Source organism: Panthera leo, chromosome B2, assembly GCF_018350215.1.
Source record: "Panthera leo isolate Ple1 chromosome B2, P.leo_Ple1_pat1.1, whole genome shotgun sequence".
In the NCBI taxonomy this organism is placed as follows: domain Eukaryota; kingdom Metazoa; phylum Chordata; class Mammalia; order Carnivora; family Felidae; genus Panthera; species Panthera leo.
This window is the reverse complement of record NC_056683.1, coordinates 56,843,689-56,870,666: the sequence shown is the minus strand read 5'-3', so window position 1 is coordinate 56,870,666 and position 26,978 is coordinate 56,843,689. Positions and strand designations below refer to the sequence as shown.

At 38.2% G+C, this 26,978-nt stretch overlaps 1 protein-coding gene across 1 annotated transcript; it reads left to right on the top strand.

Annotated features, from left to right (window-relative positions):
* The first annotated feature begins 703 nt into the window (after nucleotides 1-703).
* Nucleotides 704-26,978, top strand: LGSN (lengsin, lens protein with glutamine synthetase domain). The gene is made up of 5 exons (XM_042940391.1): nucleotides 704-823; nucleotides 13,262-13,391; nucleotides 14,128-14,325; nucleotides 22,052-22,218; nucleotides 25,779-26,978. The coding sequence occupies exons 1-5, from the start codon at nucleotides 704-706 to the stop codon at nucleotides 26,976-26,978; spliced, it is 1,815 nt and encodes a 604-aa protein (XP_042796325.1).

The following is a 26,978-nucleotide window of genomic DNA, read 5'->3' as shown; positions in this document are numbered from 1 at the left end:
AATTTCTTTTAAGTTTTATTTGTTTATTTTGAGAGAGAAAGAGAGCATGAGCAGGGGAAGGGGCAGAGAGACAAGGAGGGAGAGAATCCCAAACAGGTTCTGCACTGTCAGTGTGGAGCCCAATTCAGGGCTCAAACCCAAGAACCGTGAGATCATGACCTGAGCAGAAATCAGGAGTCAGATGCTTAACCAACTGAGCCACACAGGTAACTCACCTTTTCAATTATTGGCGTCTAACTATTCAACATCTTCTTGTTCTAGGTTTTATTACACCTGAGCCTATGACAAAACTGTATTTCCCACCCCCAGCTGTATTCCCAGGTGGCCCAGCTTTTGTGAAAATCTTTAAGTGTCATAGTCTCCCAAGACCAGTCTAGACCAAATGTTGAGTATTCATTCACTCTTAGGAGAATAGAAAAACTAGCAATATGATTTTGAAGTACACAATTTTCATGGCAAGAGAAAAACCCTGTGTCTTGGGAAAAAGTTCTTTGATAACTGGGATAGAACATTATATTTACCCAACTCTCCTCTGAATAACCCCTGTGTTACCCTGTGTAGGGTCATATTCTCAGGAAGAGAAAGAATATGGAAGGTGGGAGGGAGATGGTGTGTGACATTCCGTTTCTACTTAACTAATGTCTGGAAAAGGACAATAATTTTGTTCCATACCAGATGTTTTGGTAACGTGAGCTGCAGCAGCATGAGGTTAACTGCAAAAAACACAGCAGCTGAACAAAGACTCGATGAATCAAAAGGGCAGATTGTGCATATGAAGAAACTCTCCCAGGTGGTTACTTCCCCAGCCCGAACAAATTCTTTGGTAGAATCTTCAGTGAAAATGAACAGTTATTAATCTTAGATTTGGTATTTCCCTAAAGAATATTTTACTGAGATTCTCTATTCAAAACAATGTCATAAAGTCGTGTGTTCAGCCAAATTCTCAGCAGCAGTGAACAGACAATAGATCAAAAACACATTCTTATTCCTGAAAGTAGACCCTATGGGTGTGTGAAGTTGCAAATTGATGGAAATGGCAGGACATCATAATAATTAAAAGCTATTTATCAAAACCTTGCGTGTGGTCCTGAGCTGGGTGATACGCCAAGCGAGTTGGGTAAGATCTGTTCTCTGCCCTGTAAATTATGCATCTGTGAGGTAGACACAGAGGAAAACACCTGCACAGGTAGACACAAAGGGGTGATGCTTCCAGATTGCGGGACGAATGAACCCCATCTGGGTGAGACCAGAGGTTCATCCTACTCTGCAGCCTGTATTGTGTGTGTGTGTGTGTGTGTGTGTGTGTTGGGGCATTAAGTGCAGCTCCGTGGGAAGCTATGACTGACTTTCTAGAAGTAGGACTCAAGGCTAGAGATTTCCCTACTCCAACTTACCCTCTTTTCCCTGCTTTATGCTTGTCTGGGCAACTCTGTATAGACTTTCTGATTCTATTTTTATATTTTAAATATGTTTTGTCTCTTAAACATTCAGTTTTGTTTTTAGATTTCAAGGTTTTTAGTTCATTTTATGTTTATTTTTATTTACCTTGAATCTACCTCCCTTTAAGTACCTCTCTTAATGTTAAAAATTAGGTTTGTGTTTCACATACCTAATACACTCCCCAAAACCGGAATGCCTGTGTTTTCATCTTGGCTGTACTACCTACTAGCTGGGTGAGCTGGGACAAAGTATTGGATTTTTCTGTGCTTCATTTGGACATTAATAGTACTGACTGGAAGAGATTTTGTGAGAGATTAAATGAGTTAATACAAGTCCAGGGCTTAGAATAGTGCTCAGAACTACTGAATAACAGGAGTTATTCATATGCACTTTACTATGTTGTAGATGACCAGCAGTGTTTCCCCTAAGTTTTCATTTTTATAGCCTTGAGGAGTTTTGCACTTTTTCTTTTACATGGTAGAACTTTATTTACCTTTTTTGGTAAACGTTTGTTTGTTTGTTTGTTTATGAGAGAGAGTGGGGGAGGGGCAGAAAGAGGGAGAAAGAGAATCCCAAGCAGGCTCCACACTATCAGCACAGAGCCCAACCTGGGGCTCCATCTCATGAACCGTGAGACCATGACCTGAACTGAAATCAAGAGTTGGACACTTAACCTGGTGAGCCACCCAGGTGCCCCTATTTGCCTTTCTATGTGATAATGATGACAATTACATGTGGCATACATTTATATAAATAAACACATATTGATCCACTTCTAGCCCATTAATGTTTTTCCAGGGGCAGTGACTAGAACTATATTTAGTATTCTAGCCATAAACACATCACATTGTTTTTAAAAGATGGAACTCCTCCTGTCACATTGAAAATATTCTTTTTTGATGAGGCCCAATATTTTTATCTGCAATGGCCTATTAGCTGATATCTTTGCTGACAGTTCTATAATGTTCTTGGATCTTATTTCACTCTATATTATAGAACTCATTACCATAAATATATATTATGTACTACATGTATATTTAAATTTTTCTACAAATCTTCTCTCACCTTTGAAACATATTTGTTTTTATGCCCATCACAGAGTCTGCAAAAATTACTTTGATCCTATTTACATGGATATTTTTAGAGACAAAATCTTCATTTCTCAGGTAAATATGGAAATTTATTTTTCAGTAAAAAAAGAAGGTCAGTACTAGCATCAAGCTCAGGAAATTGACCAAACTTTTTGTCCTTTATTATTTTAGCTTCATTTGTTTTTTAGCTTCATATTGTGAAAATAACATGGTGTTAGATGTTTATAAAATCATTTTTCCCCTCTCTGAAACTATTGACTCTTCACACTTTTCTCATATTGAATGCTGTGTTCAAGATTTTACCTGCAGAGGAGAGATTGGCTGTAGGCTTGGTTCTGCTGTTGCATATTTTGCCATCTTGTTGGGAATGGAAGTGAGATGCTGAGCACTTCACATCATTTACAGCCGTAGGGGCAGCCAATAATTAACGTTGTGGCCCTTCTTTCACATAGAGGCTCTTTACAATGATAGTTTCTCTATAATTTTTGGGCAGAGATGGATATATAGGTGGAACAGGGTTCCATCTAACCTACCAACTTGGATCTAGGTTATTTTACTGCAAAAGTGGTGAGGACTGGAAACTATCTGGGTCATCCCTGACAATTGACTATCCAACCCCACCACAAATGTGCTGGAGGATGACAAACCTGACATGTTTCCAAATAGCTCATCCTATTTTTAGCCCATTATAGTTAAGTAAAATTCTGATTCTCTGTAACTTCCAAGGAATGTATCTGTAGTTACCTTTACCTTAGGTTTACCTCAAAAGACAGGGATGCTACTGAACTCTGTGTTAAAATGTGAAGTTAAAAAAAAATCAACTTGAATTTCCTGCTGCCTTTTATATAAAACTGCTCAGTGTTTAGCATTCTTAAAGGCAACATTTTTAGTTTTCAATATTTTGTTGCTTGAGGGCACCTGGGTTGCTCATTTGGTTGAGCATCTCTTTAAAAAAATTTTTTTTAATGTTTATTTATTTTTGAGAGAGAGAGAGAGAGAGAGTGAACGAGTGGGGGGAGGGGCAGAGAGCGGGAGATACAGAATCTGAAGCATGCTCCAGGCTCCAAGCTGTCAGCCCAGAGCCCAGTGCAGGGCTCAGACTCAGGAATGGTAAGATCATGACCTGAGCTGAAGTCAGATGCTTAACCAACTGAGCCACCCAGGTGCCCCATCCAGCCCCTGACTCTTGATTTAGCTCAGGTCATGATCTCCTGGTTCGTGGGTTTTTGAGCCCCACAATTGGCTCTGTGTTGATAGCACAGAGCCTGCTTGGGATTCTGTCTCCCTCTATCTTTGCCCACCACCCCCACTTCTCAGCCCCTTGCTTACTCTCTATCTCGCTCTCTCAAAACAACAACAACAACAACAACAACAACAACAACTCATTATTTTGTTGTCTGTAAAGTTTGTAAATAAGAAGAAAAAATGAAAGAAGAATTTCAAACCACACGTTTGGATTCTGCTATTTTCTAGGTGTGAAGTCAGGGGGGTTAGTTACTATAACTTTCAAAGACTCAGCTGTTGCATCAGCAAGATGGTTCTAGGGGCACCTTCCTCATTCACATAATATACGTACACCACTTTCTATCATGTATTATATTTATGTTCCATGGAACAAGTAGCTCATCTTTATTTTCCTATGGCATCCAAACCAGTGACTGGCTTCTTCTAGATATTCACTAAGTACTTGTTGAGTAAATGAATGAATTTCATACAAAGAGGGTGGCTCCAGTAAGTCTCCTGTCAACAAGGTGTATAAATGTACTATATCTATTCTTTTCAGTTTCTATTTTTGATATATTTCAAAATGTGCATAGTCCCAATCAGTACTGACACATTAAATCATTACTAGAAACAATTATTAAAGAACTTATATTAGAAGATGAGCCATTATAAGAGTTATTTGGAGTGGTAAGAAATGACTTTCTGAAAATATTTGCTTGTCAAAAAATCTAAAGTTTAGAGGAGAACAGAGGACTCTTACTGTTTTTAAAATTTTCCATTTTATTTCATGAGCTTCTGACCTTTGAGTTTTTGCAATGAGGATTATTGCATTTGTAATAAAGAACATTGTAACAAAAGTCTCCAGAGATCCATGTATTCAGATGGAACCTCCTAAAATGCAATACAGCTTAAGGATTAAAATTATTTAAAAAATATATAGATGAAGAATTAGCGTTGGAAATAAGTAGATCTGTGGGTAATGTCTCCTTAAGAATGTCTCATTTTCTTTAAGTTGGGAAATGGTGGTCATTTGGGTCTTTGTCCTTAATGATATCAGGGACTCTAATTTAGGGTAAGACTACAGTGACTTTGCAGAAACAGCTTGGTTGAAGGAGTGAATCACTTAGTAGACCATAAGGAAGTGTTCTACGTTTCCAAATAAGTTTCCAAAAGATGCTTATTTATCTGGTTGGTGAGTCAGAGAACTAAAAAGGCAAATACTTTGGACAGGTCTTGAGTAAGACAGGGAACAGATCAGAACTGAAGAAAATATATCTAATGACCAAGACAATAGAAAGCATGTGTTTTATAATTTTCTTTCTTTTTTCTTTTCTTTTTTATTGTTCCTTAATGTTTAGAAAATTCTTTTGAAATCTCAGCATGTTTTAGTTATGCTATGAGGAAAAATAGGAAATAAGATTTTGTGTATGTCTTAAAGTACATAATCATAACCTTGAAGATAAGGTGTGGCTTTGAGGATAAATACAGTGAGGAAAACCCTAAAGGAAAGGTGGAATTAATGGGGTGAAGGGACAGAGTCACTGCAGAGCAGCTCCCCAGCAGGGATTCTTTTCTCTTAGCTCACCTTGAGAAAACTGAGGGAATCCAGTAACATTTTATCTAGGAAAAGTGTTTTGATTACATCAACCCATTCATTCTATTGATATCCAAAGATTTCATTTTAAATCACTTATGAAGGAGAGATCTGAGTTGAAGTTCCCTTCTGGCCTTATATTCCAACAAAGTAGGCCTTGGTTGCCATTCACTGATTAGAAAATATTTACTCAATTCCTATTTTATTCTAGTCAATATATTCGGCACAAGGATACATATAAAATGCCACTTTCTAAGACTCTCCAGTCCTTGGACTAGGTTCCCCTTGTCGGTCTTTCCTGGTTTCATTTCCCATTTCATCTCTCTTGGATTCCATATCTCATTATTTTAGTCTTTCTTGCCAGTATCCTTAACTTATTTTTGTTATTGTCTTCCTAAGTTTGTATCTTCACAAAACCTCAATCCTGGAAGAATTTGCTGGAGGAAAAATAATTTACCTGTACAGATTGATGCCACTATAACTTAAAAATCTCCCATTTCTGTGGGGCACTCGGCACTTTTGTTTCCTGAGTTGGCTTTTTTGAATTCTCTGCTATGGCAATGTAAACCATTTCCATTTTTCTTAAACCTCTAGTCTTGCATTCTAATACTGTCTGTTCATCTCCCACCCAGAGAAGAAAATTGGAAGCTTCATAACTGGCTACCTTTCTTATCCAGAATAGACAAGAAAGAACAAATGTTTAAAATCAGTTTTGCATCCAGATTCTGCCACTTCCTGGGTGAACTTAATTGTCATGAGGCACAATTATGTCACCTGAATAGCCCTCATTAGATGTTGACAATTCCCTTCTTCCCCTCCTCCTCTTAATTTCCCTTTCCTCCTTAATTTTTTTTTCTTCTCTCTTCCTTCTAACATTCTATCTTCCTTTCTTCCTCTTATAGAGGAAGGTATATTAAAGTTAAACCTTTCATTTCAACTCTAGTTTCCATATTTTCTGCCCTTTCAGGGACCTTGCTTTATCCTTCTTCTTCTCCCTTCAACATCTTCTTTATTAACTCCTTTCATTAAGCATTTAAATATGTGTAAGCCGTTCTTCATAAAAACAACATAAGCTTTTCTTAGACCCTTCGGCACTTCTCCAGTGGTCAAAGTCTCTGCCTCTTTCTCTTGTTATTTTTGAGGTGTATTTTCTGACTGTCTCCACTTGATAGTAGAGAATATTTCTGTTGTGTTTGTAGTGTGTGGACCTTGGACTAAGCATCTCTCATTCCCTCCTCAACTCTTTGATGTCTACCTTCTTCCACTGAACCTGCCTTTACCAATGCCTCTAGTGACTTGAGTTGTAAAATGCAATGGACTAGCCTTTTTGCCTTTTTTCTTGTTTTTGATAATATGGAAGATGTATATTTATACAACGTATGTTTTTTAAAATATAATTTATTGTTAAATCGGCTTACATACAACACCCAGTGCTCATCCCAACAAGTGCCCTCCTCAATGCCCATCACACATTTTCCCCTCTCCCCCATCCCCCCATCCATCCTCAGTTTGTTCTCTGTATTTAAGAGTCTCTTGCGGTTTGCCTCCCTCTCCGTTTGAAACTTTTTTTCCCCACCTACCCTTCCCCCATGGACTTCTGTTAAGTTTCTCAAGATCCACATATGAGTAAAAATATATGATATCTGTCCTCTGACTGACTTATTTCACTCAGCATAATACCTTCCAGTTCCATCCACATTGTTGCTAATGGCATGATTTTATTCTTTCTCAACAATGGACTAGTCTTAATATCAACCTTATTTATCATTTCAGTAGTAGGCCTACTGGTACTCCCTTCTTTTAATACAGCTTTTATTTCTTGCTATCAATGAAACCACTCTGTCCCAACTTTTTCTTTCACCTTCTTGTCTTTTTTTTTTTTTCTCTGATTACTTTTTGGGATTCCCTTTCTTTGTTTACTTATTAAGTATTGTCCTTTTTTAGTTCTAGCTTAGTCCTCTTATATTCTCAGTCTCTGCTCTTTCTCTTAATGGTTTAGCCACTTTCAGGGCTATGCTCTTTACTTCCATTTTATTTCTTGAATTCTGACCCCTGCTTTCTGGAGGCCTTCAGAAGACACAGTCATCATAGGGTCCATATGTTCACAAAACAACCCAGCAACTCCTGTCTCAGGTCTCCTCCTCATCCTGGGATCCCTAGTCAGAAACCTATCACCTTTGACCCTCTGTCTCTTGCACCTCCTATATCAAGTCAATCACCAAATTGCCAAGTCTACCTCCCAAATATATCTGTAGTATGTTCATTTTCCCCATCCCTACAGCCATTGCCATACTCAGATCAACATAATCTCTACCCTAGTTTGCCCAAGTGGATATTGGGGCTATAAATACTTCCTTCGTTTATAGTGGCAGTAGTTCTTAATTCTAGGAGGGATGCTTAAATATATCCTTGGCACTTAAGGAACCCCAAAAACTAATTTTTGCCTTGTGGTTTGGAGAAAAAAGTATACAAATGGAAGGAAGCTACTTTAACGATACTGAGAATTATTGTACAAAGCACTAAGCGAGATTTTTAAGAGAAGGCTAAACATTTTAACAATTGTGATGAAGAAGACAATAATTGATTACAAAATTTGGTAAGGGAGATGCTTTCATCGGGGATTTAAAAAAAAATCAGCCATCTTTGAATGGAGTGGCTACAGCAAATTGTCCAGGGAGTTAATTTTGAGCTGTGACCAGAAAAGTAGATTACATTTCCTTAAGACAGTCTAGAAAACCAATGAGCGTAGGAAAAAAGAAATCAGTGTGGGACAGAGGAATGATAAAATTAGTTTTGAATGTGTGGAGATAAGGTTTGTGTGTAAAAATGGCCAGCTATGGAGTCTGGAGGCATTGGTGAGACTGGCCTCTGCAGGGTGTCAGAGAATACTAGTCTGAATTTTTCTTAAAGGTGGGGGAAAACTGGATGCAACCTAAGCAGAGAAATAGTAATACCAACATTGTGATGTAAAGAAGGACCATGGGCCATAGTGTGGAGGATGGGTAGAAATAGAGAGTGCAGGGAAGACATTTTGGTAAGTGTTGTGCTAATCCAGGCGACAAAGATAGGAAATGGAGGCACTCATTTTAAATGGTGAACTCACTGAACAGAATGACCACAATCTGTTCCACTCTTCCTACTTCACTGTGCTCTGCTTTCAAGTGTTTGCTATTATAAAAAAAGTGACCCTGGACATGCATGACTTTATATTTTGTATTATTTTCTTAGAACAAATTGTTAGAAGTAGAACTAGTAGTTAATGGGTATGGATGGTTTTAGATTCATTGATGTAAGTTTGTGATGTGCCCTTCGAAGTATCTCTTCTGTAAATATTTTGAATACATTTTCCTCCCTTTTTTTTTGAAGAGCACACTTTAAGGAAACTGAAGGCATACTCTTTTCTCCCTGACATATTCTTTTAAATTTGATAATCTTTGATACTTTTTTCTCCTTTTTTCTTTTCTTCTAAATTATTTTAACATTTAATTATTTTTGAAAGAGAGAGAGAGAGAAAGAGTGTGAGTGGGGGAGGGGTAGAGAGAGACACACACACACACAGAATCTGAAGCAGACTCCAGGCTTCAAAGCTGTCAGTGCAGAGACCTATGTGGGGCTCGAACTCACAAAATGTGAGATCATGACCTGAGCTGAAGTCAGATGCTTAACTGACTGAGCCACCCGGCACCCCTCATTATTTCTTAAAAAAAAAAAAGTTTATTTATTTATTTTTGAGAGAGAGAGAGAGAGAGCAAGGAGGGGAGGGGCAGAGAGAAAGAGGGAGACAGAATCCCAAACAGGCTCTGCATTGTCAGTGCAGAGCTGGCCGTGGGGCTTGAACCCACCAACTGTAAGATCACAACCTGAGTGGAAACCAAGAATCAGACGCTTAACCGACTGAGCCACTCCGGTGCCTCTCCCATTATTTCTCACAGAGGTTAAAACTTGAGATTTTTTTTTGGCTTGCTTTCTTTTTCTTGCACCCCATCATTAATGAAGTCAGAGTGTTTGGTAAATGCATTCATGATTATACCTCAGACTCTAGCCAGTATACAGGAGACAAAACAATGATTTTTAAAGTATTGATATTAAAAAAGTAGCTGTTAGAGAAAATTGAAAGTAAATGAATAAAATCAGTGATATTTAGAATTTAAATAACACTGGTTAATACATTGAAGGGAAACTTATTAGGTCAAATTAGGGTCTAAATTTAATGCTTGGCACAATCCCTTTAGGTTAAGCCTCTTTTAGTTAATTTGATCAAGCCACTGGGTTGAAATGCAAAATGACGAACTTTTATTAAGCCATAAAACAACTTTCAAAAGCAACAATGTGATGAGAGAAACATGAATTATGAAAATTCTTGTAATATGAAACCTTCTTTGAGGCCAGTCCCATGTATGAGACAAAGGAGTCCTCTAATGGAATGACAGCAGAAACATTTCTGAAGTGGGAAAAGCCTCTCTGTTGGGAATGTCAAATCAAGTCAGGATCAACCTACTGTAGTGGAATTTTGAGACTGTCTAAGCTAAGCATGAATTGGATTTGCATATTTATGTCATGTGATCAAAATTAAATTGTGTATCTGTGCTTGTGTTCCTGGTTCTTCCAACCTGCCTTACGTCACCTCTCTCTATCTTCAGCGTATGTATCCCTTCTTCTTTTTAAGCTTAGCCTAGTTTCCCTGGCTGTGTGGAGACTGTTTATAAAATATTCTGCCTATTTAATAATAGTAGTACTATAGAGTCCAGGCATGAGTATATTCTCGGAACCCTTCCCAAGAATCCTCAGACTGCTTGGCATACCCTCACCTCTCTGAGAAGTTCCCCTAGTTTATTGTTCAGAATCTAGAGCTGTTCAGATAAAGGATTAGGGCCTGACTCAGTGAGAACCATCTCCCAAGAGCCAGGGGCCCAGGAAGTAACCTAGAATGGGGTATCTTTCCCACAGACAACCCCAGTAATGCAGGGTGCCTAGGGAATAATAATAAGGATTAATGTCTGTTTCAGTGCTTACTACATAGATCAGGCACTGCTTGTCCAACATGATGGTGCAACCAGGAGATCTGTAAATTGGAACTATATGGCTGAATGTCTGACAGATCAAGAAAAGTTTCTAAACTAGTTGGTAAACAGGTGCTGGTAAGAGTCCCTTAAGGTTCCCCCAACCCTCCAAACTTCTGTAGCTAACCTACTATTCCTCTTGGGCTTTTGGAACTTTCATGATCCATCAGCTAAAGAGTTAACATCTCACCCTGCAGGGGCCCTCTAGAACCAGCAATGATGCTTCCCAGCATCCCAGCAATGATGCAGGGGTATTCTGGTGGTGTTCATTAAGGATGGATGCATTAAGTATTTGTAATCTGGAGTCAATGTCTGGGTTCAAACCTTAGCTTTACCAATTATGAGAAATGTGATTTTGAGCTAGTTAATTAGTATTCCTTTGACTCAGTTGATAATATATTTATTGCAAGGGGTTGTTTTGAGACTAAATGAATTAATATGTGCAAAGCATTTAGAAGAGATGTGACATATAGTAGGTACAATAAAAGTATTTTTTATTTTTTATTAGCTGTAATAACAGTTAGATGTTTTGACCATCATGTCTCAGGACCACATTAAATACCAACGTTAGGGAAGAGATACGCCGTCACCGCTGCTCTCATTGTGCTGGGGGCCTCCAGAACTGCATATTCTGAGCAGCATTCCAGCCTTTTGAGACCTGGCTGTGTAGTAGTTGAGAAACTTTCTTTTCTTCTTTACTTCCTACCTTATACTTTAAATTAATTGCCAACATTTAAAAAGCATAAAATTTCACAGGCGACTCTTATTAAAATGAACTTTCTCTAAACGGGCGTCTCTGGCATTTGGGAAGCAGAATGGCATTTTGGCAATCGGAAGACGTGTTTGTAAACTACATCTCTCACTCCCTCTTGAGGCCTTGGCAAATTATTCTGGGTCTCACTTTTCTCATTTGTAAAATGGAGATTCTATTACTGTGAGGCTTATGCTGAGAAATGTGCCTGACAAAGGGCTCGATTTTAGCACACTGCTATTCAATTGCAGGTTACAGTTTAAAGCTGAAGGAAATCTTAAAGTCTATCTCATTTGATTCCTTCTATCTGTATATGAGGGATACCTAATGGGTCAACTAACACAAATGTTAGTCTGCTCGATTTTCTTTCATATTTACATACCTGACCAAGTATTTCCTTGTCTAAACAAGACTTCTGAATAAAGCTAGTCATGTATTTATAGAAACATTTACCAAAAGTACAATTATATGATGTATATTTCTGGCAATGCAATTTTAGAAATGTTGAATACGTACAATAAAATCAGGATATCACTGTCAGAATTCTTTCACAAGTGTATTGGAAAATATGTAAATAAAATGATAAACTGCTAGGAAAAATTAAACTCGTATATCTCACAATAAGTATCACATCATTCAAATATAAAATTGTCTGGAGTAGAGGGGACCACAATTTTCTAAGATGTGAAATTTTACTTTTATTTTATTTTATTTTATTTTATTTTATTTTATTTTATTTTATTTTATTTATTTTTTTAAAAATGTTTATTTATTTTTGAGAGAGCGCAAGTGGAGGAGGGACAGAGGATCCGAAGCAGGCTCCCCGCTGACAGCAGGGAGCCCCATGTGGGGGAACTCATGAACCTAGAGATCAGGACATGAGCTGAAGTCAGATGATGCTCAACCAACTGATCCACCCAGGCGCCCCTAAGATGTGAAATTTTAAAATGACAAAAAAAAGATTGCATCCTATGAAATATACCTTTTAAAACGTAGTAACAATAATAACAATGTGTCCTGATTACATATAAACACCAACAGGTTGAATTCTGTTTTCTTCTTTTAGCTTTTGGAGGTTGAACTGGTCTTATTGACAAATGTGTACAGCTGTTTCCCAGATAACTTGCTCCCAGATATAGAATCTTTCAGAGTCTGCTCTTCAAAAAGACAATAGCTCAAAACATTTTAGACTATAGTTTTTGACCCTGACCCTGCCACTTATTTCTCCCTTCACACTACAATGAGGAGTTTGTAAAAAAAAAAACATAAAAAATACTAATGTCTGCTTTTTTTTCTTATTTTTTTTTAATGTTAGCTTTCATGTCCTGGGACTGCAGGGGTGATTCTGCCCACTGTTGGCGCAGAGATGCCCGAGCTCTTCCCCCTTCAGCCCCTGCTTCACTGCCCAGCTCCTTGCTAGGAATAGCCCTTGACAGGTTTATTGAAGAATTCTGTCAAGGATTAGAACTTGATTGTAAAAGTGAAGTTATTTTGTTTTAAAATATTTTTCTTTACATTTTCCCAAGCTATAAAACTGTTTTGAGTATAACATTTGTTTTACCCATAGAAACTAATATGTACAAATGCAACTGCATTTTTTATTTTATTTTTTATATTTTAATTTACTTTTGAAGTAAAGTAAATATTGATGCAGTAAGGCTGAGGGTAAGAGAAAAGAAAGAATAGAATCAAATTCCTCGGGTACTTGTGCTTTTGGTCAAAAGGTTAGAGATCCAAAAAAAGATAGAAATCATAAAAAGAGGATTTTACGCTTAAATGGGTTTAGGCATGGATAATATAAAATATCCCAGAGTAAAAAATAAAGATTTAAAATCTTGCCTAGTTGGACAAAATCCCAATTTATTTAATTATATTTCTGTACCAGGTATAAAAGGAGTACAGAATATCCAGCCTGTAAACAGAATATTGGGCTTGTTAAATTTGAACTATTCAAGTGACAGAAGTGACAAAATTTACCTCATTATAAAAGTCTCTTACATTCACTTTAAAACTTAAGTATCCAGTCACCATGCTTTCCTGACATCCAGATTTAGTTGTGTGCACGATCTGTTATCTGGTTTTTGTTTATTAATTATTACAGGACACGAGAGATGAAGGTAATGAGACTGAAGCCAACAGGATGAGTAAATTAAGAAGAACAAGAAAGAAAGTTACTAAACAACATCTATTTTCAACTGAAGTAGGAGAAATGGATATATCCAACTCAAAAGGTAACTTAGTTACTCTTATCCCTCAGGAATATGATGTCAATTGCAATCTCTATTTAGTTCTCCTTTTTACAAAACCTTTTCTTTTCATCGAAGGGAGAAACAAAAACAAAGAAATGAAATTTAGTTCTACATAGGCAACACAAAAGATAGCAAATATAAGGGTATAACGTAAATATATAAAAATAACCAATCAAAATATTTAGAATGTAAAGGGAGCAGAACTAGGTTGATAGTGGGGCAAAAAGAGAGAAGACAACAGAGAGAACATATGCATAAGCAGGGAAGCACATTTCTGCTCTGAGATTGATTGCAAAGATCATTGCCAAGGATTTGGGAGGCCACAATAAAGATGTGGAACAAGTTTTCATATCACATGCTGGAATTTCAACCAAACTCAATAGATCTGAAACAGTGCTGAAGCTAGGAGTTAATCTGAACAAGAGATGCAATCCAGGAACAGTGGTGTTCCAAGGCAGGGGCACAGGGATGGCTGGTACATGGTAACAATAAAAAGCAAGCAGGGTGCTCATCGATTTTATTGTTGCTTTAAAATTTTCTGCAGACCATGTACCCCCTTATAGCCTGCAACGGGTGCAGACCTTTCCCATTGCTCCTCATTCGGTATGTCACTGCCCAGGAATAAATTATTTTCTCAAAGATTCCTCTCCGTATCATGTTAAAAGACGGTTGAAAACCAAGGCAGTGTGTGTTTTAACATTTTTCTTTATTATTAAAGAAAGGATCAGATACCAAATGGTGTGCCACAAGTTGGGGGATATCAGCAAACCAGTTGTGGGACCTGGCTCTGCAGACTCTCATTTGCCACAAGATGACAAGGACTCTGAGAATCAGACAACAGTGATGAAACCCTCCCGCCTCAAAACATCAGCCAGTGCTCCTTGTAGCGAATTTAACACAAACTCCAGCCATTCTGGTAAGGACTGGGAAACAAACTCACGTGTCATTCTAGCCACTGCCCCCAAATTTGTATTTGAAACAGAAATAATGTGGCCTTCAACAGGCACATGAAAAGATGCTCAACGTTGCTCCTCATCAGGGAAATACAAATCAAAACCACACTCAGATATCACCTCACGCCAGTCAGAGTGGCCAAAATGAACAAATCAGGAGACTATAGATGCTGGAGAGGATGTGGAGAAACGGGAACCCTCTTGCACTGTTGGTGGGAATGCAAATTGGTGCAGCCACCCTGGAAAACAGTGTGGAGGTTCCTCAAAAAATTAAAAATAGACCTACCCTATGACCTAGCAATAGCACTGCTAGGAATTTACCCAAGGGATACAGGAGTACTGATGCATAGGGACACTTGTACCCCAATGTTTATAGCAGCACTCTCAACAATAGCCGAATTATGGAAAGAGCCTAAATGTCCATCAACTGCTGAATGGATAAAGAAATTGTGTTTTATATACATAATGGAGTACCACGTGGCAATGAGAAAGAATTAAATATGGCCCTTTGTAGCAACGTGGATGGAACTGGAGAGTGTGATGCTAAGTGAAATAAGCCATACAGAGAAAGACAGATACCATATGGTTTCACTCTTATGTGGATCCTGAGAAACTTAACAGAAACCCATGGGGGAGGGGAAGGAAAAAAAAAAAAAGAGGTTAGAGTGGGAGAGAGCCAAAGCATAAGAGACTGTTAAAAACTGAGAACAAACTGAGGGTTGATGGGGGGTGGGAGGGAGGGGAGGGTGGGTGATGGGTATTGAGGAGGGCACCTTTTGGGATGAGCACTGGGTGTTGTATGGAAACCAATTTTACAATAAATTTCATATACTAAAAAAAAAAAAAAGAAATAATGTGGCCTTGATTGAGGAACGCTAGTCTCGGAGTCATCGAAGAATTTATATACCTATCATTTATAAAAGACCTCATAGTTTTCTTTAACCACTAGGCTGCTCATCAAGAAAATGGCGGGGTTGCAATGGATGATCTTTCTAGTCTTTTTTTTAAAGTGAAATTCTTTTAAGTTTCTGGCTTATTAATAGCTATATAAGTATTTTGGTCTATCTGTGTATGGGTTAAAAATCTCTGGGATCCAAGTGACAGAAAACAGTTAAAATGAAATATTGGGGCACCTGGGTGGCTCAGTCGGTTGAGTGTCCGACTTTGGCTCAGGTCATGATCTGACAGTCTGTGAGTTCGAGCCCACGTTGGACTCTGTGCTGACAGCTTAGAGCCTGGAGCCTGCTTCAGATTCTGTGTCTCCTTCTCTCTCTGTCCCTCCCCCTACCTCATGCTCTGTCTCTCTCTGTCTCTGAAAAATGAATAATCCTTAAACAAATTTAAAAAAGTGAAATATGTATTCCATAAGGGAATCCCTGATAAGAGGGTTGAACAAATAAGGTTTGAAAAGACAGAAATATGACAGGGTGTGAAGTTAGGTGTCCACCGTCGTTATTGACACCAATTGCAAGTTTGAGAATTCCCCAAGACTAATCCTAGTTTTGATAATTTGCTATAAGGACTCACAGAACTCATTGAAAACTATTATACTCAAGAATACAGTGAAAAAATACAGATTAAAATCAGCCAAGGGAAGAGACCCCAGCAGGGGGAGTCCAGGAAAGTTCGAAGCATGGTGCCTCCACTTGTCTTCTCCCAGTGGAGTCATGGACAGAACCACTCTTCTGACAATGATGTGTGACAATATGCATGGAGTATTGCCAACCAGGGAAGCTTACCTGAGTCTTGGTCTCCAGAGTCTTTACTGGAGCTCCATAGCGGGGTTCCATGTGGCAGACCTCAGTCTCCAGCTTCTCTGGGGGGTCAAGCTGATACAACATGACTCAAAGCTCCCATGAAAAATGACATTATTAGATTTTCTAGTGTGGCCCAGAGATCACAAACAAAGACACTCTCATTAGTCAGGATGTTCCAAAGTCTTAGAGATTATCTTCCAGGAGCCAAGGGTAAGGAGGTCTCCTTTGGCAAGGTTAAATTCTTTGCTACACACAGGTCCTAAGGAGGAACTAGAGCCTGAGAAGTGAATGCTATCAGGACTCCATATGTATTAGTTTTCCATTGCCACCATAACGGATTACCACAAATTTAGTAACTTAAAAGAATACAATTCATTACCTTATAGTTCTGTATGCCAGAAGTCAGGGTTGTCTCAGCTGGTTTCTCTGATTCAGATTTTGCAAGGTTGAAGTCAAGGTGTTGTCCATCTGGATTCTTATCCAGTGATTCTAGGGAGTTCACTCAGATGGTTGGGAGAATCCATTTCCTTGGGGTTGTAGGATTGAGGTTTATGTTTCCTTGCTGGCTGTCACCTGGAGTGGCCCTTGCCTTCTAGAAGCCTCTGTGTGGTCCTGTGTCTCGGGACCAAGACAATCAGTCAAATCCTTCTCACGTTTGGAACCTCTCCAAATTCTCCTTCTTCTACATCTCTTTTCTCCTTACAGCTGGAGAAAGTTCTCTGCTTTTAAGAACTCACTTGGATAATCCAAGACAATATCCCAATTTTAAGGTTTATAGCCTTAATTGCCTGCAGTTTAACATATTCTTCAGGTTTCAGGACTTAGGATGTGAACATATTTGTGAGGCAGCTCTGCCCACCGTGGCATTTCTCATCTCTGCATTTCTTTGTGCGTTGGCTTTGTGAGTTTCTCCATAAGATGCAGGTGAGGGCTGACAGTCAAGCCTCAGGAACTATTGATGCTAATGCCACAGGGGCCAGGTAAATAATACAAATGAGTAAGGTGGGCTTGTATAAAGAAACAGTGATGCTGGCTGTGAGGAACTAGAGCAGAGGTTGACACACTGTGGCCCACAGGACAAATTCAGCCTGCTGGCCATGTTTTGTAAGTAAGGTTTATGTATTGTCTATGGCTGCTTTTGTGTTACGGCGGCATAGTTGAGTGGTTGCGAGAGCAGATACCATACGGTCTGCCAAGCTGCAAATATTTACTCTTTGGCCCTTTACAGAAAGCATTTGCCAACCCATGGATTAGAGGATGTGTGCCCCATTTCAGGCCACCTCAGAGCTCCAGCCAGTGGTTGCTATGGAGAAATAATTACCCAGTGGTACCAAATTTAATTTCTTCAAGAGAAGCTTGAACTGAAGATTTTTCTATGCAATTTTCAGATTTTCAAGTGTCAACTATTTTAAATGTTTCCAAACACTGTGAGACAACCAGTGAGAAAACATCTGCTAGCCACATTGGCTCTTCCATGAACAGTTTGTGACCCTTGTTTTATATAGTCTCAGCCATAAAATTGAGATGAAATTTACCATTTCTTAGTCTTACATCAAAAAAAATCTGTGGAAGGAATTTGTGCCATGAGCTCTCTTTGCACCAACCGACTATGACTAGGATTATGGGTATCATTATTAACTCAGTTTGGTTCATTCAGAAGTTCCCTCTTTGGCCCCAGGCTAGATTAATTTTTTTATAGGCCCAGAGCACCAAAAAGTTTATAGCTTGCAACAAACCACCACTACAGAATTTAAAGATATGTATGAAAAATCCATCCCCCAATAAATGCTAGAAATTTTAACATGGTGTTTTCTTCTCTGTGATACCACCCTGACTCTAAAAAAAGTTTTTTTTTTTTTTTAAGTTTATTTATTTATTCTGAGAGAGAGAGAGGGCACACACAAGCAGTGGGAGGGGCAGAGAGAGAGAGAGAGAGAGAGGGAGAGAGAGAAATCCCAAACAGACTCTGTACTGACAGTGCATATAGCCTGATGCCTGGGGCTCGAACTCATGAGCCTATGAGATCATAACCTGAGCCGAGATCAAGAGGCCAACACTTAACTGCTTAACCGACTGAGTCACCCATGTGCCCCACCACTCTGACTTAAAAAAAATATTTTTTTCAAAGAAGGCCCCCCCTCCGGACTTTTTTTTATTGTTTTTGTTTTTGTTGCTGCTTTGTACTTGGTTATTCTGCCACCTGGGCTGACATGATACTTCTGGAGAGTGGGGTCACATTTGCTCTAAGAGGGTGTCTGTCAGAGAAGCCATGTGGAGGAAGGAGGGCAGGCCCTGGGAACGGAGTGTGGCACATCATCCAAGGCATATTCCATAAGCTAAATGTGTTGCACAGTACTCTTTGGTGCACTTTTCCCTTTTTAAATTGACATTTCTGAAAGCTCAAACACCTATTCAATCTGCCTTTTATAAGTGACCACAGCTTGTTCTCTATAGCTGAAATATGTCCTCATCGTCACTGAACACAGACAACATTTCTCCAAGGCATTTTAGTTGCTATAGAGCTTTGAAGTTTTATTTTAATTTTAATTTTTTTTGTAGTGTTGTCTTATCTCCCCCCCCCCCAAACACTCACAGCAGGAAAACTTCCTCTGTAAAAGCAGATTGATTTAATTTATTAGTCCTCTGAAGGGATAGGAAAGGAGAACATCTCCCAGGAACCATACTGTAAGAAAAACAAATGAGTCCCCGAACTAGCAATTATCTGCCTGCTATTCATCATGTACATCTGGGAAGTCCTGACCAAAAGGTTTAATTGTAACTAACAAGTATGATTTATTTGAAGAAGAGAAATTCAGACAATGATACAGTAAGATTAGTTGATTCCTTGAAAATGAATTTAGATTGCATAGAATTCTCATATTTGATGGAAGAATTAAACTTTTAAATTAAAAAAAAAAAGATATCAAATTAACAAAACATGTGATGCCAATTTCTACTTCTTAATTAGATGAGGTCAAATCATGCAGGGTTTATTAATTAATTAATTTATTCACACACCCCTTTATGAAAGGATTAAAGGAGTGGTCATTGAGCATCTCTGATATGCTCGTACTGCTGCAGGTACCCGGGATACAGCAGCAAGTAAAGTGTTCTCCTGGAACTGACATGCAAGTGGGGAAAGACAGAAAGTAAACATGTGATTATACAATATGGTGGGTAGTGATAGGGACTCAAGAAAATGGAAATGAGATGATATATTGTTAGGGGTTGAATTATGTCTGCCCCAAATTCGTGGGTGGTTGGAATCCTATCCCCTCATACCTCACATTTTAACTGTATTTGGAGATAGGGTTTTAAAAGGAGTAATGAATGTTACTCTTCTTATGAGAAGAGAAGATTAGGACACCCAAAGAGGGAAGATCATGTGAAGACAGCCATTTACGAGCCAATGAGGGAGGGCTCTCAGAACAGACCAACTCTGGTTGACACTTCGAACTTAGACTTCTACCCTCTGGAAGTGTAAGAAAATAAATTTGTACATAAGTCGCCTGGTCTGTGGAATTTGTCTCGGCACCCCTAGCAAATGAATACATCTACTTATTGTCCAGCCACAGGGCAACTTGGCAATCTTGGAATGAATCAGGGGTTAGACCTGTCTGTACTGTGATCAGATCTCATAGAATTATTACTCCAGGTGATTATATTTTATTTATTTTCAGCACTTTTAACCATGGTAAAGTATACCACCTTTGCACTCAATGGCATATGTATTGTCTATCACTCCCCCATTCAATAATATAAAGCTGTATGAGGGCAGGGCTTTTTCTGGCTTCTTCCTAGGTGTATGTCCAATAAATAATAATAATAAATAAATAATACATGGTAACTAAACAACATATTTTGAGTGGATACATACTTTTCTTATTTTAAAAGAATGCATATTTATTGTAGAAATGTTAGAAGCTACATGTAAGGCAAAGAACTAATAAGATTGTCTGTGATTATATTACGGATGAACTAATAAAATGACCTTCCTCCTTTGATAGGAGATGAATACTGATTTTTTTATGTTGTTAAAATATTTATAGCTTATATATTAATTGCTTATTATTTTTAGAATACTGCTTGTCTGAAATTTTCCATATTTTATAATTTTTTAATGTTTATTCATTTTTCAGAGAGAGAGAGAGAGAGCAGGGGAGGGGCAGAGGGAGAGGGAGACAGAATCTGAAGCAGGCTCCAGGTGTCAGCACAGAGCCCAATGCAGGCCTCCAACTCACAAACCGTGAGATCATGACCTAAGCTGAGGTCAGCCCTTAACTGGCCCCAGAAGTTTTCCATATTTTAAAATGCTTGTCACTTTTATTTCTGTAAAGAGAATTGTTCAACCTGGACAGAACACCCAATACTTCAGGATAGGTTGGGAAGACAGCAACTGCTAATTTAGCATGAAACATTGTAATTGCTACAGCTTAATTGTTTGTGTTAAATGGAAGGTAGTTATAAAGCCTCAGGAGTCTCAGAGTAGCCAAATGTATCAGTGACAGGACATTATCTCTAATATATTTGTAGAGGTGGAACCAGTAATTTGTTTTCCTCATGCTTCACATACTTAAAATCTGCTTAATCTGTGTTTTTAAACTGTCAATCTTTATGCCTATTTTTAAAGCCAATTATATATCAAAAAAGGATATTCAGGTATCACGTTAAAATTATAGCTGCTCAACATCAGTGATGTGACAGATTGATGAGTATTCAGATTCAGACATGATCATGGTACCATTACTAGGGTTAGAGTAATTGTGTTCACTTTATGCGTTTCAGAAGCACTTATATGATGCTTAATGTCTGCCAGGGATTGTTAAATAACTTGTTTAATCATCACAGCAAGCCTATGAAGAGGGTAATATTGTATCAGTGAGAGAGCCCAGGCACAGAGAGGATGAAAAAAGTGTCTAGGACACAGGCAGGATTCCGAGGGAGGCAGACAGGCTTCAGTGTGTGTGTTGAATCATCACGGTCCGCTACCTCTCCTCAAAGTTTGGACAGTAGCTAACATGTATGATGTGTATTATGTGCCAGATCCTTTAGATCTATGTGCTTTATATATATTCATTCACTTTATGGTAACCAGTCACCAACTGGGAGTTAAGAGGTCTGGTTTCTAGTTTCAGTTTCAGCACTGGACTGAGAACATGATTTGGACTACCTTACTGTACCTCTCTGGGACTCAAGCTAGACAGTTAGTTGAATTAGGTGATTTATCTCCAAACTCTCTTCTAGCTCTGAAGTTTTAGAATTTGCAGTCTACCTTAAATGCCTTGAAAATATATACATACCTACCTACACACGCACACACACATAGACACACACACACACGCACATTTGGGGTTAGGTTTCTGGTTTTAAAATTGAATACTCACTCTAGATTTTTCCTCTCTTACACTCTCATCCTTGAAGAACCCTTTTGTTTGCTCACTCACACTGATTTTAAAGTTTAAATCTGACAGAGACATGTAGATGTCTTAGATTTAGATGCCATTATAAAATCCTTTTGGCAAACAAAACAAAAAACACAAAATGGAAACCCGCAGAAAATACACAAAAACCAAACACTTTTGCCTTTAATCATACAGGAACTTCTAATGAAGGCATTACTAGTTAGTTCAAGAAGCTCAGTCTTTTCAATGATAGTCATCTGTATGCAGACTTGTGTGGTGCCTTATTCACATAAGGTTATCTTTCACCTACCCCCAAGTGCTAAACAGTCTCTAAGGCTGTTTAGAGACCATGTTCTTGGGAAAATGGTAAAGGCAGGGAAAGAAAGGTAAGATCCCCAATTCTAAGCCAATAACATGAGTATATGATGCTTTTGTTAACAATCATGGTGACGAAGCCACTACTGTGTAGCTTCCTTTTGCTTTTCAGTTCATCGTGATCTAACTACTTAGGGCCATTCTCTATTTTACAGATGACACCAGAGATGGCACTCAGCTTCCGACCACACCCCATATCTCCTCTAGAATGAAGCACATTAAGCAAGAGATGGTCAAAAATCACCTACAGTTTGTGCGATTTGAAGCAACAGACCTCCATGGTGTGTCCAGATCTAAGAGTATCCCTGCACACTTTTTCCAAGTGAGTTTTACAGGTGGAGTTAAGATTAAATGTAATTTCATGACCATGAGCAAGCAAATGGTCCTAACTAATCTTTCTTATTTTCTTGTAATCTATACAGTAATTAAAGCTGAAAACCAATAATTTATTTTCTTTCTTGCTTGTCCCTCCCCAAACACATTATTGCTCCCTAAGGAGCTGAACATATACTTTCAAGGCCCAAGCAGCAATTCCTTTACCCGATAGAAATACAAAACTAATTAAGACCGGTAATTTTAGTTTTTCTGCCTTGAATAGTTTCCCTCTATAGAATTATCTTTTCTCTCTTGCTGCAATTATGAAGATTATATTTTGTTTGACATGAGAAAATTGCAACAGAAGACCCAAGAGCAAATATCAAATGAAAAAAAAAGATTAAATGGTAAGAATTTGCTAGATAAAAAGAACATCCCTTTCAGCTTCTAATTCTGATAAGAAAATACCTTATTGTTGTTGGATGACTTAATGAATATGATTAAATTGTTGAAAATAGTGATATTAAGAAATATTGTAGTTTTGGATATGTTTTGAGACTTTTTGAGATTTTTTTTCCAGTTTATGTCGTGTATTTTTTTAATGACTGATTTATTGCATCACTGAAACATTTCTTGGAAGGGATGTTAGTATTACATATGAAAGTGTAAAAGTTAAGTATCCTTGAAGTTTATTTTTAAGAGATATCTTACTTTTATCACTTTAATATTAAATTGTAATTTTATCATTTGTTTTATTTTGGGAAAAACTGAGCATCCCAAAAACACTTTTTTTTTTACAAGAATTCCAACAGGTTCAAATTTGTTTCTTAAAAATTTTCAACATCACTCATCATCAGGGAAATGCAAGTCAAAACCACAATAAGATATAATCTCACACCTGTCAGAATGGCTGGTACCCAAAAGACAAGAAATAACAAGTGTTAAAAAAAAAAAAAAAGAAATAACAAGTGTTGGCAAAGGTGTGGAGAAAAGGGAGCCCTTGTGCACAGTTGACGGGAATGTAAATTGGTGCAACCACTGTGGAAAACCACAGTATAGAGATTCCTTAAAATATTAAAAGTAGAAATGCCATACCATTCAGTAATTCCACTACTGGCTATTTACCCTCCAAAAATGAAAATACAAATTTGGAAAGACATATTACCCCTACGTTTATTGTAGCATTATTTACAATAGCTAAGATACAGAAACAATCTAAGTGTCCATTGATAAATGAATAAAGATGTGGAACACATATACAGTGGAATATTTCTCAGCCACAAAAAGGATGAGATCTTGCCACTTGTGACAACATAGATGGATCTAGAGGGTATTATGCTAAGTGAAATAAGTCAGATAAAGAAAGAAATACCATATGATTCCATCTACATGTGGAATCTCAAAAAAAGAAAACAAAGGAGCAAACAAACAAACAAGCTGAAACGGATTCATTGAGAACAAACTGATAGTTGCCAGGGAGTATGGGGTAGGGGATGGGTGAAATAGGTGAAGGCAATGACAAAGTACAAAACTTCCAGTTATAAATACGCCATGTGGATGAAAAATGCAGCAAAGGGAATATAGTCAATAATATTGTGATAACGTTGTATGGTGACAGACGGTGGACTTTGGTGGACTTTGTTGTGATCCAAATTTCAGTTATTATAGAGATTTAAGCTATTTTGCAAGAATTAGTATTGAATTCCTGGTGATCTATATTGGGGTGTGAAGTTGTTCTAGTGCTTTATATATATACAAGGTAACTTAATTTGTGGTCATGAACATGACATGTTTGTATATATTTATATATTTCCCCCTACTAATAGAGTAGTTTGAATCAGAATGTCCAGAAATGAAAAAAGAAAATGATAGTGTTAACAAAGACTGCTCGGAAAAATACAGATTAAATCGTTTGAAGAATACAGTGTGACTTTTTACTATTCTTCAAATTTGTGAAGGCCTAGTGGAATGAAATGGTAACAAGCTGTTCTTTATTGTTCACAATCAAGTGAGTACAAACAGATTTAAATTGCAGGAACTCTTGGAAGTCTCATGAGTAAAATAATATTACTCCTCATGTTAGATACATACGAAATGACAGATTTTCAAATGAAGAAATTGAAAAGTAGGGAAATAATATTATTTCTTACAGTAAAAATTCAAATGAAAGGATTTTATATTAAAGTACTCTAAAATTCCACAATATGTATGTGTGTATACAGGTCCTTGAGGGAGTTGAAAAATTAAGCAGGCGCTGAATAACTGAATAGTGCTTGACTTTCTCTACTTTATTACTGGCAAAAGCAGATTTGGATCAGCTAAGCCAAATGGCATTTGAAAACATGTGTATAGATGGTGGAAAGTGAAGGAGACAGTGACTTAAGGTCAAAGGCAGAAGAGGGACCAGTAGATTGCCTCTACTAGCTTTGGCCCCTTTTTGGTACCCATGCTCTTTGGGATTGGAGGTAATATAAGAAACAATTTGGCTCACAGAATGTTAGTATGTTTTATTAACCTCATGATGCACACTGACATTATGGGAACCAGACTTTATATTTAGCTTTCTCTACCATCAGTGTAACCTTCAACACATGAAGCCTTGTTATACTGCTATGACACTATTTCTAGAAATTGTTTTATGTGTCTGCTCAACTTTATAACCTCATCATGTCCCTGTTGTCTGGCACATAGCAAAAGTTAAATAAATGACCAAATCTATTGACCCCAAGAGGTATATAGCTAGAAAGTGTCTTAGCAATCATCTAGTCTAACACTTTTGTTTCACAGACACGGAAGCCGATGGCACATAGTCCAGTGATTTGCCTACCTTCGCATAGGTAATTGGTGAAACACCTAGGGCTAGAAGTCAGATTTGGTAACATCCAGTTCATGGCTGACTTGAAGGCTATAACATTTTGGAACTCTAGCTCACGGGCAAAGTTTCTGGAACTGTGAGGCTGCGAGGCAGTCATTCTTAGTGGGCTATAAAAATGACTGAAGACAGAAGTGCAGCTTTCAGTAGACCCGGTTCCTCTGGTGTTAGGAAGTCTGTCATGTGTGTCCTAGAATAGGATAATTGTCATGTGTGTCCCAGGATTGACCCATACTAGTCTCTCTGGGAAGAACTGAGGATTCTCAGTTAACTGTGTGGATTACAATAGAATAAGCCAAAATAAAATCTTATCTGAAGTATTAGCAACTATGCCATAAAATAAAAAGTGCTTTGAAAAGGGCTAGGTTATAATCATTTCGAATAATTTCATATGGCTTTACCTTTGTTGTTTGTGATAAAGACATTTTATCATTGTACCTTTTATTTAGGATTGTTACTTTCAGATCCAAGAACATATAAAGCCTTGAAGGCTAAAAAGGTTAACAGTTGCTTATAAAAGTAACGTTGGGGGTTTATTTTTAAAATATTTGAAATTTACTTGATACTAAGCTAATGTTACCCAGCAGACATTAGACACAGTTTTTTTTTCCTCATCAGCAGTGTCTCACCCCCACCTCCACCCTTTTGTTTGTTTTCAAGTTTCAAAGCCTGATTGCTGTGTCTACTTTCTTTAGGAAAAAGTGATCCATGGCGTTTGCATGCCTCGAGGTTATCTTGAATTGATACCGAATCCTAAGGACGACGAAGTGGATCACATAAGAGCAACATGTTTTAATAGTGACATAGTCCTGATGCCAGAGCTCTCAACCTTTCGAGTGTTGCCATGGGCTGAGAGAACGGCAAGAGTGATATGTGACACATTCACTGTGACCGGTGAACCTCTTCTGACTTCCCCAAGGTACATTGCCAAGAGGCAACTGAGCCAGCTACAAGATTCTGGCTTTTCCTTGCTCTCTGCCTTCATCTATGATTTTTGCATTTTTGCCGTGCCTGAAATTATCAATTCAAAGACCATATCTTTTCCTGCTTCAACGTTGCTAAATAATCATGACCAGCCTTTCATCCAGGAACTCGTTGATGGTTTGTATCACACAGGAGCCAATGTTGAGAGCTTTTCCTCCTCTACCAGGCCTGGTCAGATGGAGATCTGTTTTTTGCCCGAATTTGGCATCAGTGCAGCTGATAATGCATTTACCCTCAGAACAGGTGTCAAAGAAGTGGCAAGGAAATATAACTACATCGCCAGCTTTTTCATTGAGACTGGATTCTGCAATTCAGGAATTTTGTCTCACAGTCTCTGGGATGTCGATGGGAAGGAAAACATGTTCTGCAGCAGTTCTGGGATTGAGGAGCTCACGATCACTGGGAAAAAATGGTTGGCAGGACTCTTGAAGCATTCCGCTGCTCTCAGCTGCTTGATGGCTCCCGCTGTTAGCTGCCGAAAGCGTTATTCTAAGGAGAGTAAAGACCTCAAGGACAGTGTGCCTACAACGTGGGGATACAATGATAACAGCTGTGCTTTTAATATCAAGTGTCATGGTGAGAAAGGCACCCGGATAGAGAACAAACTGGGCTCAGCCACTGCGAATCCTTACCTGGTGTTGGCTGCTACTGTTGCTGCAGGCTTGGATGGACTTCAAAGCAGCGATGGTGTCCTGGTTGGTCCAGATGACAGCACGGACCTCTATCAGTCAAAACCTTCCGAGATTCCTTTGAAACTGGAAGATGCTCTTGTGGCACTGGAGGAAGATCAATGCCTGAGACAGGCTCTTGGGGAAACTTTTATTCGCTATTTTGTTGCCATGAAAAAATATGAGTTGGAAAATGAAGAAACAGATGCAGAGAGAAACAAATTCTTAGAATATTTTATTTAG